The 14,061-nt window shown below is 41.3% G+C and overlaps 1 protein-coding gene across 1 annotated transcript in view; it reads left to right on the top strand.

The window, feature by feature from the left end:
• Positions 1-14,061, top strand: part of MYO1E (myosin IE) — a 196,861-nt gene that overhangs the window by 113,409 nt on the left and 69,391 nt on the right. Inside the window, exons 6-9 of the mRNA XM_004421637.3 lie at positions 1,909-1,998; positions 5,843-5,974; positions 8,661-8,795; positions 10,233-10,365. Coding sequence (XP_004421694.1) covers positions 1,909-1,998; positions 5,843-5,974; positions 8,661-8,795; positions 10,233-10,365 — 490 coding nt within the window. The remainder of the gene's footprint in view (positions 1-1,908; positions 1,999-5,842; positions 5,975-8,660; positions 8,796-10,232; positions 10,366-14,061) is intronic.

Genomic DNA, 14,061 nt, shown 5'->3' with positions numbered 1-14,061 from the left:
TTTAACTCAACATATCCAAAATGTCATTTCAGTATATAATCAATATAAAAAATTAATGAGATATTTTATGTTCTTTTTCGTACTAAATCTTTGAAACCAGTGTGTATTGTACCTTTACAGCACATGTCAATTGAGTCTAGCCATGTTGCAACTCAACAGCAACGTGTGGCTCATGGCTTCCATATTGGGCAGTGAGTGCAGTTCGAGGCCGTAGGTTGGTGTAGTGCAGTCCACTTGCTTTTTTCCGTTCATGTGATCATACCCTATCCCTAGAAAATTGACATGGAGACAGGAATCCAGGATATGGTTTGTGGGTGGGCTGCTCCTTTACCTTAATTTTCTCTTACTCTTTTCTTTAATACGCTCACCCATTGCCACAAAATCCTGTTGGACATCTTGATTGTTGATGGATGGATGCATGCATACATGCATAAAGATTCTTAGTTAAAAAGTCAATAATTGAAGAAGAGAAGAAACAGGGAAGATCTTTCTTTTTTGTTCTATCCCTACAAGAAACCGAGTGTTGATAACTGGTGTAGGCAGGTCTGGTGAGCAAACAGATATAAAGGATTAACGAAGATCTGTAAAGTCAAAATTAATTTTACAAAGAAAAGCAAAGTTTATATAAATCCATGAGTTTTTAAAGGCGAGTAGGCAGCTTGGAAGTATGTTTCTAAGCTTTGAAACTGACCCCATGAAAGGACTACCCAGAATTTGTGTTTGGCACCATTGCTAACAACATGTACCCGGTCTGTGAATTGCAGTTGTCATTCCTCTTCTGGATGTTCAGGAGGGTGCCAAAGGAACGCTTCGGCTGTTACGTAGTCAATTAGTAGTTAGTGCCTTTATCTAGTCCTTTTTGCTACAGACCACAACCTAGCGGCCAGACTGCAGACGTTTAATGTTGACTTTTCTCTTCCTGTTTTCCTATGAGGACAATGATACAGAGCTTTTGGCTTGAAATTAGTCAGTAGCGAAAGAGCACAAACCAAAGACTTGTTATTTCTGGAACGAGTTTAACCATAGCATGCGAATAATTAGAAGTACAAGGAATGACTCACTTATTGAAAGACCTCTCCAACATCAACTCCTATCTGTTGAGCTGTCTTGCTCATGGGGTGTTTTGCACACTTTTCAGTCTGGCACAGAACTGGGGTGTTTGAAAACCAAATTCTTCCCCTCCAGTAGGCCAGGAATTGTTCCATACAATTCAGTGTCAGCCCTTGCTCCTCAAAATATAGCTCCACGCTGGCAAAACCAGCAGCCCCAGGGAGCTGGTTAGAAATGCAGACTCTTGGGCCCTGCCTCAGACCTACGGAATCCACATCTGCGTTTTAACAAGATCCCCCAGTGATTCATGCACATTAAAGTTTGGGAAGCACAAGACTATGTGTCCACAGACTTGTTTGGGGAGGAAAAACTGTTTAATATCCCTTAAGGTGCCTCTCACTTGCAGTGAAGAGGGTGGAGGTGGGGTGCAATAGGTGGGTAGAAAGGTTGGGTATTGAAGAGGTGGTGACAGTAAATATGATGATCACAACAGCAGGAGACGCCCCTCCTGCCTCACCTTCCCTCCTGCTGTGATTCCCGGCACACCTGGGGTTGCAGGTAAAGCTGCAGCATCCAGCTTGGAAACCCAGTCCGGGAACATTCGTAGATCCTATTTTACTGGCACCCTGGCTCTGGGGAATCCTGCATCAGGTCAAGGGAGTTGGAAGACATGAACACACGAACAGGTTTAGGTCTGTCAAGAGGAAAGAAAATATCCTCCAGAAACCCCAGGAGCACGTGGCTCTGAGGCCTCTCGTCTTACTACGTTCAGAAACCAGGTCCTTTGGGAAAGTTTGGATGTATGTTGTGTGGTGGGTGTTTGCACCCTCCTAATCTCTGGTCTGTTTGCTGTGATAGCATGTCAAGGACATTATTCTGCAGTCCAACCCGCTGCTGGAGGCCTTTGGGAATGCCAAGACCGTCCGGAACAACAACTCCAGCCGATTTGTAAGTCTCTCCCCTATTTCAGAAAATGTCACCTGATTGATGATGTTGCTATTCGTGATTTAAGTCTGATGTCCCCAAGGAAATAGGAGCTTTTCACCTATCATCAGGAGGCTGCCTTCTCAATCTTTTCTTCATTTTCTGTAGCAGTGAGCTGTCAGGCTCCCATTTGCCCTTTGACTTGTTACTTTTGAGCCTCAGGCTATAAATAAGATAATTTTTGAAAACAGTTCTCAACTTGAGTTTCCTTACTAAGAAAAATAAAAATTGATAAAAGCGTCAGCTTTGGTGCTGGAAGAGTTGCTTTGTGCCCTGGAGAAAGACCTTCTTGCCCAGACAAAGAAATGAGTAGACTAGATCCCAGGTCTTGGTGCTTTGCTTTTGCTCCATAGACCTTGGTCTGTGGACATTGGAGGGAGCAGATACTTTGATCTGGCGCCTTGGAGAGAACCTTCTTCCTCTCTGTCAGCCAGAGTGAGGTGACTGCCTACCCCACCCCTCATAGCTTTGTGTATTTGTTTTATATCTATTCGTATAACATCGTAACATCAAAAGTGACTGGACTTAGCCAGACAGAGTGCCTCCTACTGACCCACCCAAGGTAATGAAAATATGAGCCGAATGCACTGTCGTGAATGCCCATTCAAACGTTTTTCTGAGTGTCTCCTGAGGGGGCGAATTGGAAGGCTGGCAAGGATGAATGTGAATATATTCCCCTTGACAAAAAGCCATATTTATAAAGGAATGAATATTTGCCTAGTAGCTTTGATTTATGTAGATTTTGCATCTTATATCAACCATAGATTATGTCTGGCAGTAAAGCATTCAAGGAGCCATCTGTGAAGCTGATTCTGGACCATTTTAAAATAAATAAGTGGAAATTTTGGAGAAAAACAATTTCTTTTTCACCCTTCTATTTTGGAAGGAAGCTTCTATTTCCAAGAGAATTCTTACTAAGTTCTCATGTGGGAATTAAGTTCCCTGGTGAGTTATATCTGTCAGAATTGCCCTCACTTTCCTTGCTGTTCAATATTATTCAAACTGTTTACTCACTTGTTCATCTCTCATATTTTTCTGCTGAATGCCTGCGTTGTGTTATCTTGAAGAAGTTTCTAGGTAATGAAAGAGGAAAGAAGATGTGAACGAATTTTCCACCAGACCTTTTTTTCCCTAATTGTCAATCTCGATCTGCCTTGTAAAAATGGACTTGACCAATTTAACTCTCTAGCTACCCATACCCTCCCCTTTGCCTTCCTTAGAGAGCAGAGAAATAATTAAATCAATATTTTCTTGATTTTTCAAATATAAATTATTCTTTATCCTTGGACAAGGAGGATACATTAGTCAGTTTTTGTAAAACAAAACAAAACAAAACTACCCAGCATTTATTATTTTTCTCATTACAAAATTTCGTACAACCCTGATGGAAAGAAAGCAAACAATATGGATGGGCAATTCACACCCACCCACCCACACACACACACACATACACACACACACAGAGTAATGTCTGATGGGGCTTCAAAAGATGTTCTCACTAATAATGAGAGAAATATAAATTAAAACTGTATATCATTTTCTCTCTCTCAGATGGGCAAATATTAAGGATAATGATGATACTGGAGAAAAGACACTGTTGGTTGAAGATGGATACATTCCCCCAGAGACCAATTTGGCAATTTGGCAATTTTTATCAAAATTTAAAATGCTCATTGTCTTTGACCCAACAGTACTTTTAGGGTATAATATCTAAGTTCTCTGTTAATAATAACTTATTTAAAAAGATATCCATAATATATTGTTAAATTGGAAAGAAAAACAGGTCCAGAACAATATTTACAATATGGTCCCATTTTTTATTTTAAAGTGCACATTATATACAACATAATTCAGGTGTCTGTAAATCAGAGTTTGAATACACTAGTACAGTGATTGGTAGGAGGAGGTAGAAGCAGTATCAGGGTGGGATTTGGGGTAATTTCACTTTTAAAAATGGACATGTAGTATGAATTATAAAAATTCATATATTTCCACTTAGAAATCTTTTCAAGTTTTAGGTAATATGTTATGAAATATTTCAAACACTGTTTAGAAATCATACGATGAACACCGGGGTACCCAGTACTTAGCTTAAGAAGTAAAACATTTTCAAAAGTCGAAGTTTCTTTCCATTTAATTATGAAAATGTAACATCCTCTCTTTATACGATTTCCTCTTTCCCTCCAGCCTGCTCTATAACAAAACTAAACTTTTGATCTCTCCTTAGGAATTTTAACTTTTCCATAACAATTTTGAATTGTGCATATGCGTTTCTATTACATTAGAGCAGTGATTCTCAACCTTGGCTGCCTATAAAAATCACCCAGGCTTTTTAAAACTGCTCAGGTCTGGGCTCCAGTCCCTAGAGACTCTGACTTACTTGTGTAGGGTGGCACTGGGCATCAGCATTTCTTAAAGGCTCCCAGGTCTTTCTAACAGGCAGCCACGGTTTCGAGCCACTTCTAGAAGGACTTGAGAGTTTGCCATTTAGTACATCTGCCCTTCCTAGATTTGACGTCCTGTTTGGTTTCATTTCCACCCACTGATTGATGGGAATGGAGAGGGGTGGGTACAGGGACGGACGCTGAATTATTCCCTCTAGAACATGCCAAAAGGAAAAGGTGGTTAAGGAGGGCCACAGTAGGAAGCACGGGGCACCTTGTTCAGCAGGCTTTTCTCAGGAACTACTGTAATTCAGGCTAGCAGTGGTTTGTGCTCCTTCTCTATGTCTGGTGCTTATGGGTGTTTGTTTTGGGGAGGGGAAGGAGGAGGAGGAGTCATCAGATTAAGACCAATAGACAATCAGAGGGTGGCCTTCTTTTGTAGCCTTTCTGACACCTGGAATCAGCAAGTAACTTAACAGGAACACAGCAGGTACTGGCTGCTGTAGGCAACAGGAAAAACACGCAGTGTGCTTTTCTTGTCATTAATGAGTTTGTGGTTCTAGTCGCAGACTTGCAGCCTGGCAGGATTCAGCCCTGAGATGGATGGATTTCATCCTCATACACATTTTAAAAATATTAAACGTGAATGCAGTTCAGCTGGGCATGCTCTCCAGTTTGACCTTAGGCCACAGCACTCCCTGACGCCCACATTCTCATCTTTTCCTTCATTTAAGTTTACCCTCCTGGACCTTTCTGAGGAGAGAAACTCAATTCTAGTGCGAAAAAAATGTCATTTACTTAACAATCTGGATACCTTTTCCAGCCAAATTCCAGGGTTGTATTCTCCTTTGTTCCTATTAGTAATAATTTAAAAGGAAATATTAACAACAACAATAACAAAAATCCCCACACCCCACAAATAACTGCAAAAAACGTTAGTTCTAATCAAGTGTTTTTATTTTGTATAAAAATTTTAGATACTCCAGTGATAAAAGGGATTGGTTTTGCTCAAAGCCGTTAAAATAAGTCTGCCAGAGGGAAAATTTGCTTCCTCTGAAAGAGGCTGATAGAGTTCACTCTTGTTAGATTAAGAGGACCATGTGATTTTCTGCTCCATTCTTTACAGCTTCCGGCTTAGCAGGCAAGCACCTTCTAGCGGAATATGGGCAAGGAATATAGCATGTCCTTACTTAGTCAGGCTGGAACGATAGATCCTCTCTCTCCATACAGAGTTGTGTGATTGGACAAGAGCATGGGTTATTGTCTGAGGAAAAAGTAAGGAAGTCTAGACCAGAACTGGGAATAATTCAGAACGTATCTCTCATTAATGAATTTCCTGGAATTATACTCTGTATCCAAAGCCTGTTTGGAACATCATGTTTTTGTTCACCAACCATTGAAGGAAATCCCTAACTTTCTTACAGGGAAAATACTTTGAAATCCAGTTCAGTCCAGGTGGGGAACCAGATGGTGGAAAGATCTCCAACTTCCTTCTGGAAAAATCTAGGGTGGTGATGAGGAACCCTGGCGAGAGGAGTTTTCACATATTTTATCAGGTTTTGCTTTATATTTTTTCTTTCCTACTTCCGTATTCCTTCTCTACATTAAAATTTTTTTTTTCTCAGCCCTCAGGTTAGACAATCTAGTCTGGCAAGCCAAGGAGTATTTATTACTATAGTATGTGTAGGTCAATGTGCAAAAGAATTATAAGAATATCCCTACCCACAAGGAGAGTAAGTTCTAGTTGGGGTGAGAAGACAAAAATTTCCCCAAAGTCAAATAATGAAGAAAGTGTTGATGTAACTAAAACAAAAATAGAAGTGTTTGACTCTTTGCCAAATAGGCATTCACGTGGGCAGATTTGGCTGGGATAGTAAGGAGAGATATGAAGGAGGTACAGGATAAAGTGGAGGGAGACTGCTCGGGCAAGTCAGGTGGTCTGAACAACACAGTGGAGGTAGGAGCCAGGCCTCAACCAGTTTGCAAGGGCAGAAGTCTCCAAAAGGTGAACTGTTGGATGAAAAACTTGAAATAGGCTTGGGATCTTTAATGCCAGGTCAAAAAGTTTTGATTTAGATGCTCAGAAGCCATGGAGAGTTTGGGGCTAGAGTGTGTGCAAGATGCTTTTAAACTGAGTACCAGGCTTCAGCAATCATCTGATTTGACTATCTTTTAAAATATTTACAAGTATTTAAAAAATATGATACCATAAACAATTTTTTTCATGTATGGGTTTATATGTTAGTATGTTGTATATTGGAGATTCACATTAGATTTTCTTTGAAGAAGGGCCTGCAACTGTTTTTTGTTTTAGTTTTGTTTTGTTATAGTTTGAAGATCCCTGGATTAGAAGGAAGTTAAACTGCATTGGTAGCTCACATTCAGTCTTTTCAATTACATGGACATCTTAGATGATGGCAAGTAATTCTTCTAGTTGGTATCCGTTGGTTGGAAGAATACATAAATGACCAAAAGCTTCCATGAATTCAGTAATGCTTTTAATTATATTAATCAAAGCACGATGTACAGATTATTGAAAAATAATTTTGTGTATCACACACATAGTATGTTATTTATTAAGCACTAGTGAGAAGTTCATAATTGTTTCCAAGACCCGTTCCAATAAATGCCAGCCCCACCCCCCTCCAGTAGTCCTCTGCCCACAGGTTGGAAAACACCAGAATAGGGGCTGGGCAAGTGATGAGCTCAGGAGAAGACAGAGTTCAAGATTCTGAGGTAAGAGTAATTGTTGAAGCTGTGAAATAGATGAGACTTTTGTGTAAGTGAGTGTGGAGAGAAAAATAATGTCCATGCAGGACTTGGGGGCCTGGAGACTGTCTGTGGGAGGAGGAGACATTTAGGAGCCAGGGAGGTAGTCGCAGGAGTAACGCCAGGATCCTACAGTGTCACCAAATGCAGGGGAAGCTCGGGGAGATGAGCAGCAGGATCAAATGCTCAGAGCTCTTATGGGGAAGGGGTGGGGCAGGGGTCTGGGGACCAAGAAAGGGTTGGATTTAGCTGCTAGAAAGTAGCCACGGGAGTCACTTCATCAGAATGGTGAGGGGAGAAGCCAGAGTGCAGGGGTTAGGTCTTGATGAGGAAGTAGATTCTGCAGCTTGAAGAAATTCACAAGAGTCGACGAAAAGCTTCTAAAGAAGGCAAAGAGCAATGTGCATTTGTAGGTGAGAGAGAGAGTTAGAGAAAGAGGGGTTTGAAGATGCAAGTGAGGGGGGCTAAGTGATGTGGGTAGGAAGAAGACTGAGAAAGAGGTGAGGAAAGTTCTTCTTCAGACAAAAAAAACAGAAGGGGAAAAAGAGGAAGAGAGTGGTACAAGAAGATTTTGAGAAGACCAGGAAGAAAACTAAGGGAACCTGATGGCATGGGATGACTTAGAACTTCTCAGTAATGCAGATGAGTTTCCCTATTTTGGGGGTGTGGAGCCAAGAAGACATGAGGAACTTGACCATGATGGAAAAGTGTGGATAGGAGCTGCCTCTATTTTCCTAAATCCTATTGGGTTGGAGCCAGTGGTGTGCTGGAGCTGGTTTGCATGGGCTGTGTGCATCTCTTCTCACTTCCTCCAGTGACATTTTCTTGATAGTTTGAAATCATTCGGGGTGGGAGTATTTACACCATGAAAATCAGCAAACACTACAAATCCATTTCCCCCCCAAGAGTTGATTGTTAAACATTTTCCAGCACACCACTGGTGGGAGCCCTTTGAGATGGTCTTGCTCAGACCTAAGGCAAATGTCAGAGATGGAACAAAGGGCCAAGGGACAGTCAGTGGTCAGGAGGTTTCAGAATGCCAGTGTGGGACCTGAGGCTGCTTTTTAGTATGCGCCCAGCAATGAGAAACGTGGAGAGGCCAGCTGCACTTTAAAAAGCCATAAGCAAGTTGAGAGCACTGAAATAATTATAATCTGGCTTGCTTTCCACTCTTCGAAGGGATCTCACCAGTGCGGCACTGCGGTTCTCTTTATTGGACAAGGGAAAATTCTCAGCTCTTCCGGGTCTCATCCGAGTTAAGAACTACAATTGGCATGGACGATTTGGGACTACTGCAAGTAGAGCAGATATTCTGAAGCCCATATTTTGGGAAGGAGGACCACCCATCATTTTAGAAAGCAGGGTTAGAAGGTCCCATCGCCTGAGCTTGGGGCTGGTGGTGGCAGGAACCATGAAGTACATTTGATCGCTTTGAGGGCGTCATCATGTACACCCCACTTTCTCTTGCTCCAGCTCATCGAGGGCGCCTCTGCAGAGCAGAAGCACAGCCTCGGCATCACCAGCATGGACTATTATTACTACTTGAGCCTCTCTGGGTCCTACAAGGTGGATGACATCGACGATAGGCGAGAGTTTCAGGAAACTCTGGTAAGTGGTGGCCCAGGGCCAGGCAGGATCTGCCCTCCAGACAGGGCGTTGCCTATGGTAGAAAGGGCAGTGAAGGTTAACAAAGCAAGAGCAGCATGAAATTTCCACCTCACTCTGCTGGAAGCACTCCATTTCCTAAAACACATGTTTAAGCACCCTTAGATAGCCATGTGCCGGGTTGCCTGAGGACCATGTAATGATTTGAGATGAGTAAAAAAAGTGAATTCATCATCACTCCCTGCAGGAGCTCTGATTAATAGGTAAAAACTCCTGTGGGTAGTATATTTGCCATACCTGTTTGCCAATAGCTTACGCAGTTGTTGAGCTGTTTCCTTAGAAAGGAAAGTGACGAGCACTCTTATGATCTTAATCAGGGTTAGAAATTTTAGAACAGCTTCAGTCTTTTCTCTGCCCACTTTCTCTTCGCCCCTGTATTGTAGGGGTCAGAGGGCGATCTCTACTCTATGCTCTTCACGTTGTGTGTGTGTTATGGTACAAGGTGTGAACCAGGTAGATTATTAAGGGGTCACATCCTCGGGGAAACGACTTAATAAGTCAGTCTAGAACTTTCTGGAGGTGGTCTGGTCACTCAGTTAGCCTCCAAGAACTGTATCACCACTGCCCTTTGAATCAGCTACCAGCGAGGCCCATCCTCAGCCCACATCAGAACTGAGTGGGAGACCCTGAATGGGCTATTAGAAGTGCAGTTGGAGGGGAGCCGACATTTATGCTGGAAAGGGATAAGATGTTCAGACTGTGTCTTGGGTGCCAGGAAAGAAGATGGCATCAAGAGGCCACATGACCTCAAAGGAGCTGGGAGAAAAAAATGCAGATAAGGGGCCTGCATTGGCCCTAGAATATAGTTCTCTTAGGATACGGATATCTAAGACTCAGGAATTTCAGCTGCTTTTATTAAATCTGATGGACCTCAGAAAGAAAACTTTTTAAATAGTGCTTTTATTTGATTTCCTGGAGATTTTTAATCAAGATCCTTTTGCAAGCACAATCTGTTTTCAGTCCTCCCAATGAAGTGTGAACAATCTCTGAGTCTACTTGGAGTAGCTGGAAGGGAGGCATGAGTGCCCTTAGAGGGAGACAGAGGGATGGCAACAAGAACACACCAAGGGACCAGGACAGACCTGTTGACTGTGGACAGCTGCTCCATCTCAGTATCTTTCCTCCTGGAGCTGTCTTGTCCTTTTTCCTGGGGGATTGCATGCTGCATTTAAAGACAGAACTGCCTCTCCAGCACGACTTTGAGACTTGAAGAATGTGTGAGCGTGCATGGATCGGTGACAGTATCTTACAGGGACTTCTAGCCGCCACTGCAAGCTAAGGCACATACAACTGCACAAGCCAACCTAAGCTTTGGCATCTTTATTACATGCTTATAAGGCTGATGAGCAGCTTGTCTGGATAATCTCTTTTCTCTTCCAGCATGCGATGAATGTGATCGGGATCTTCGCAGAGGAGCAAACACTCGTGCTGCAGATAGTGGCAGGCGTCCTCCACCTGGGAAACATCAGCTTCAAAGAAGTTGGCAATTACGCGGCAGTGGAAAGTGAAGAGTGTGAGTAGCTTTGGCACACGGTTGTTGGATGAGGGGAAATGATTGTTTAGTTCCAATCAAAAGTTACCCACCACTTGCCTTTGCTTAGATCTCAACCGGGGTGTTTTGGGAAGATATGAGAAGTCTTCTGTGTCCTGCTGTGGCAGAACAAAACGGCCTTATGAGAGTCTAGGCCTCTTCTCTGCACCTGCCTCTCTCCTCACCATGCCCCACACCGTAGACCATTAATGAAATTATTCCAATTTATCATTAACCTTGGGGAGATCTGGCAGAATTTCATGTCTAGGTTTAAAAATAAAGTGATACTTTAATGAAGATTAGAGTCATAGCTAAATAACTCCTAAGATTTGTCTCCTAATAAAAATCCTTTCTGTAACTGATATTTACAGTCTTCATTCATCTAAAGGTCCTGAAGAACAGGTGACAGGCTATATGTAAATACGGAAAGCTCACAGGTTCACGCGTTGCCCAGTAAATTGGATTAGATTGGATTTCTGAAAACAGAAAAAAAATGGTCATGGACTGTTGTGTTCATATTGCCGATGATCGCCTCTAATGGTCACCTCTGTAGTAGTCAGAGCCTGAAGACCTGAATGATCATTTTTACTCTCTGAGAAGAAATCAGGTCTTTGCTGCAGAGAGATGTTATTGGTTATGTATGCTACAATCTGCCACCACCACCGTGGTGCGTGACTTAGCCTCTGAGGCATCAGAAGACTTTCCAGACTGCTCTCAGAACCCACACATCCTTTAACCACCCAGGAAGACATTTCTTTCTTTCTCAGCATTCTTCAAGGATGATAAATTTAGATGCTTAGTAATAAATAGTATCCCACTCATTGCTGACAATGCAGCGAGGCTATTTCCATTCCAAATAAGGTTCTTTTTTTATATTTTTGTTTTGTGATAAAAGAGGGAAGTTCTGCTAACTTCTGATGTCTATCTAATAAAGAGAAAGATAAATTATGTTTAACAGGGAAGGAAGTAGGGTGGAAAATAATAAATATACAGGGTGCCCATAAAGTCTAGAAATACAACCTAAAAGTAATAGTAATAATAACTATGTTTCTAGACTTTATGTACATTATCCTTCACATTTAACAAATGCACATGTATGTCCAGGAAGGTCATTAACTTTTGCCTTTTAACATTGACAGTTTGGGTTTCTTGGTAGTTTCTGTGGAAGTAGACTGGATTTCTCTTGCCTTCTTGGGTATTATAATCCTTTACTGCCTCTTAATGCTAGAGAACAAAGTCGTGACTCTGAGACAGCAAGGGAATTTATTGAACCGATCATCTGTTTATGGATATTAAGATGGTTTCAGATCTTCTGCTATTCCAGTTACTAACATGGATAACCTGGTTTGTGTCATCTTTCTCATATCTGAGTGTATCTGTGGCATAAATTTGTAGAGGGAAGTGCTAGCCTATGTTTTCGTAAAGAAAGAAAGCAGCCTTTCTCTAGCTATTACATTGTAGGAAAAAAATGGCAAGATGTGCATCACAACTGGCCTACTGAAGCAAAATAGCCATTAATAACAACATATGTTGTTGCCTGACCTTAGACTAATGGAGCTATAGAATATCCTGAGTTAAACCTTTATGTTGCTGAGAAGTCAAGCCAACCTCAACTTAGGCACATGTGTACTTGTCATTCTCAATACGGTAAGGTGACGTGCTTTTGGAAACAAGTCTTACCTGAAAGATATTGCATACAAATTAACCTGAAAATTTTCTTGAAGGAGATAAAAATACTTAAATAACAATGGGAGTACAACTGACAATGCCTCTCTTTGCCCTGTTGTTAGTGAATTAGAAAGCACAGACCCTCAGCATCAAAGACTCAGCATCAAAGACACGTAAACTACGTTTACCTTGCCATTTTTTTTTAATGTAAAAATGGAATTTTGTTTTGCTACATTTTTCATTTCTCTGTCTTCCCTATATTTCAGATTTAAATGGAAAAATTAAGTCCAACTTTGCTTTACACTTTAATGCAGTAACAGAAATCTATATTCATTATGAAAATGTGCTGAAGCATTGCTTTCCAGCAGGTTCTTTTATGTTCTACATAACTGTTTAGCTATACAGAGTTACATCAGTATTTTTAAATTAATCAATGCCTCCTCCCTACTCTCCCTCCCTCCCCACAGCCTCCAAGCTTCCGTACTGATGCCACACTCGCACACACCCTCGTGGAAATTTACTGCCTGAAGGAAGTCAATGTGAGCAGCCCTATAATTTCAGCACCAGGGCAGCCACTGAAGAAAACTTGAGGCCGTAAAAGCTTGTACTTGAAAAACATGGCCTGAATTTTTTTTGAAAGCAAGTACTAGATTTCCTCTCTAGACTTCTTAGCTGTTTCCCTAAGCTGGTGGCTCTGATTCTTGGCCAATTTCCATGCCTTGTTTTCTTGAGTGCCTGTGGTCCTTCACTTGTGCCCTCTTCTACAGAAGAGGTACGAGACATGGAAGTATAGCATGTTTCTTTGTCAGAGTCGTCTGTCTGTTTTGTCTCGAGGACCCAAGGACTTAGCTCATATTGTTTTATTTCTTTAGCTGTGTTCCTAAAGATAGTGGCATAATCATTTTTACCAGATATTTTAACTGTGTCCCTATTTTAGCATGGTTAGGGGCTTAGGAGAAGCCCATATTGACAAAACAGACAAATTGGAGCTAATTATTTGTTGTATCAGCTATTCACTGTGTAGTTACCATGAACAATGAGGGGCCCTGGTGAATTTACTATAAACCATTGATAACGTAACCACTTTATCAAGTGAGATATACACGTACCTGGCTGTCTGCCTGGTGATGGTGGCAGTAACTAACATTATAGTTTCCCCTTAGTGAAGATCTCTTATATGTCAGACCCTTTGGTAAATGTCTCTTGATTCTCACAGCCGCCCTACATGTGTCCAATCTGATTTATGGGTGTTTTATGTCCTTTCTCTGTGCAAAGATAAGTTTCAGTTTAGTGGAAGATGCATCCAGATTCCTAAACATATGTGTTAACATTAAAACTAAATGAAAGGAAATGGCCACTGGCAAATTAGTGCATTTGATTTTGTTCACATGCCCTTTGTAAAAGGAAGCCTTCTACTAGTCAGAGCATTTTGTGGAACACTCATAAAGATAATAAATACCTTGTTCTGGCATTACACTTTTTCAAAATGCATTCATTGACTTAATCTCATTGGAAGGTATATACTGAGAAATGTCAGCCTGTTACATTCTAACACCATCTGTGAAATTCAAACAGATTTTCCTTTATTGGGAGGCTTGTGATTTTTAAGCATTATCGTAAGGTCTTTAATAAAATGCTTTCATGAGAGAATTTTGGTAAAGCTTTATGCAGAAAAAGAGGACTCATATCCAAGTTCAGAATTTTTATTTGTGTCCATAAAAATCTTTCATTCATAATGGGAAAAATCTGAGCGTTCTTTCATGCCCAAAATGGTGTCATTTATTCACATTAGAGCATTTTGATCAGAAGTCAGGAAAATCCGTTTATATCACTAGCCCTCCTCTTGGTGAGTTTCATGGCCTGAAACAAGTTGCTGAGCCATGGGAACTTCAGTTTTTCTATCCGAAGACCACAAACTATGCCAACCACGTGTCCTTGGAGTGGGATTGGTGTACGGTGATATGAATAACACCAATCTCCTCTATTTCACTCCATATACTACCCCCAGAG

The sequence above is a fragment of the Ceratotherium simum genome, chromosome 3 (assembly GCF_057802395.1).
Source record: "Ceratotherium simum simum isolate JZ-2026a chromosome 3, ASM5780239v1, whole genome shotgun sequence".
Taxonomy (NCBI): Eukaryota; Metazoa; Chordata; class Mammalia; order Perissodactyla; family Rhinocerotidae; genus Ceratotherium; species Ceratotherium simum.
Note: the sequence above shows the minus strand (reverse complement) of the source record. Positions and strands in the feature narration are given on the sequence as shown.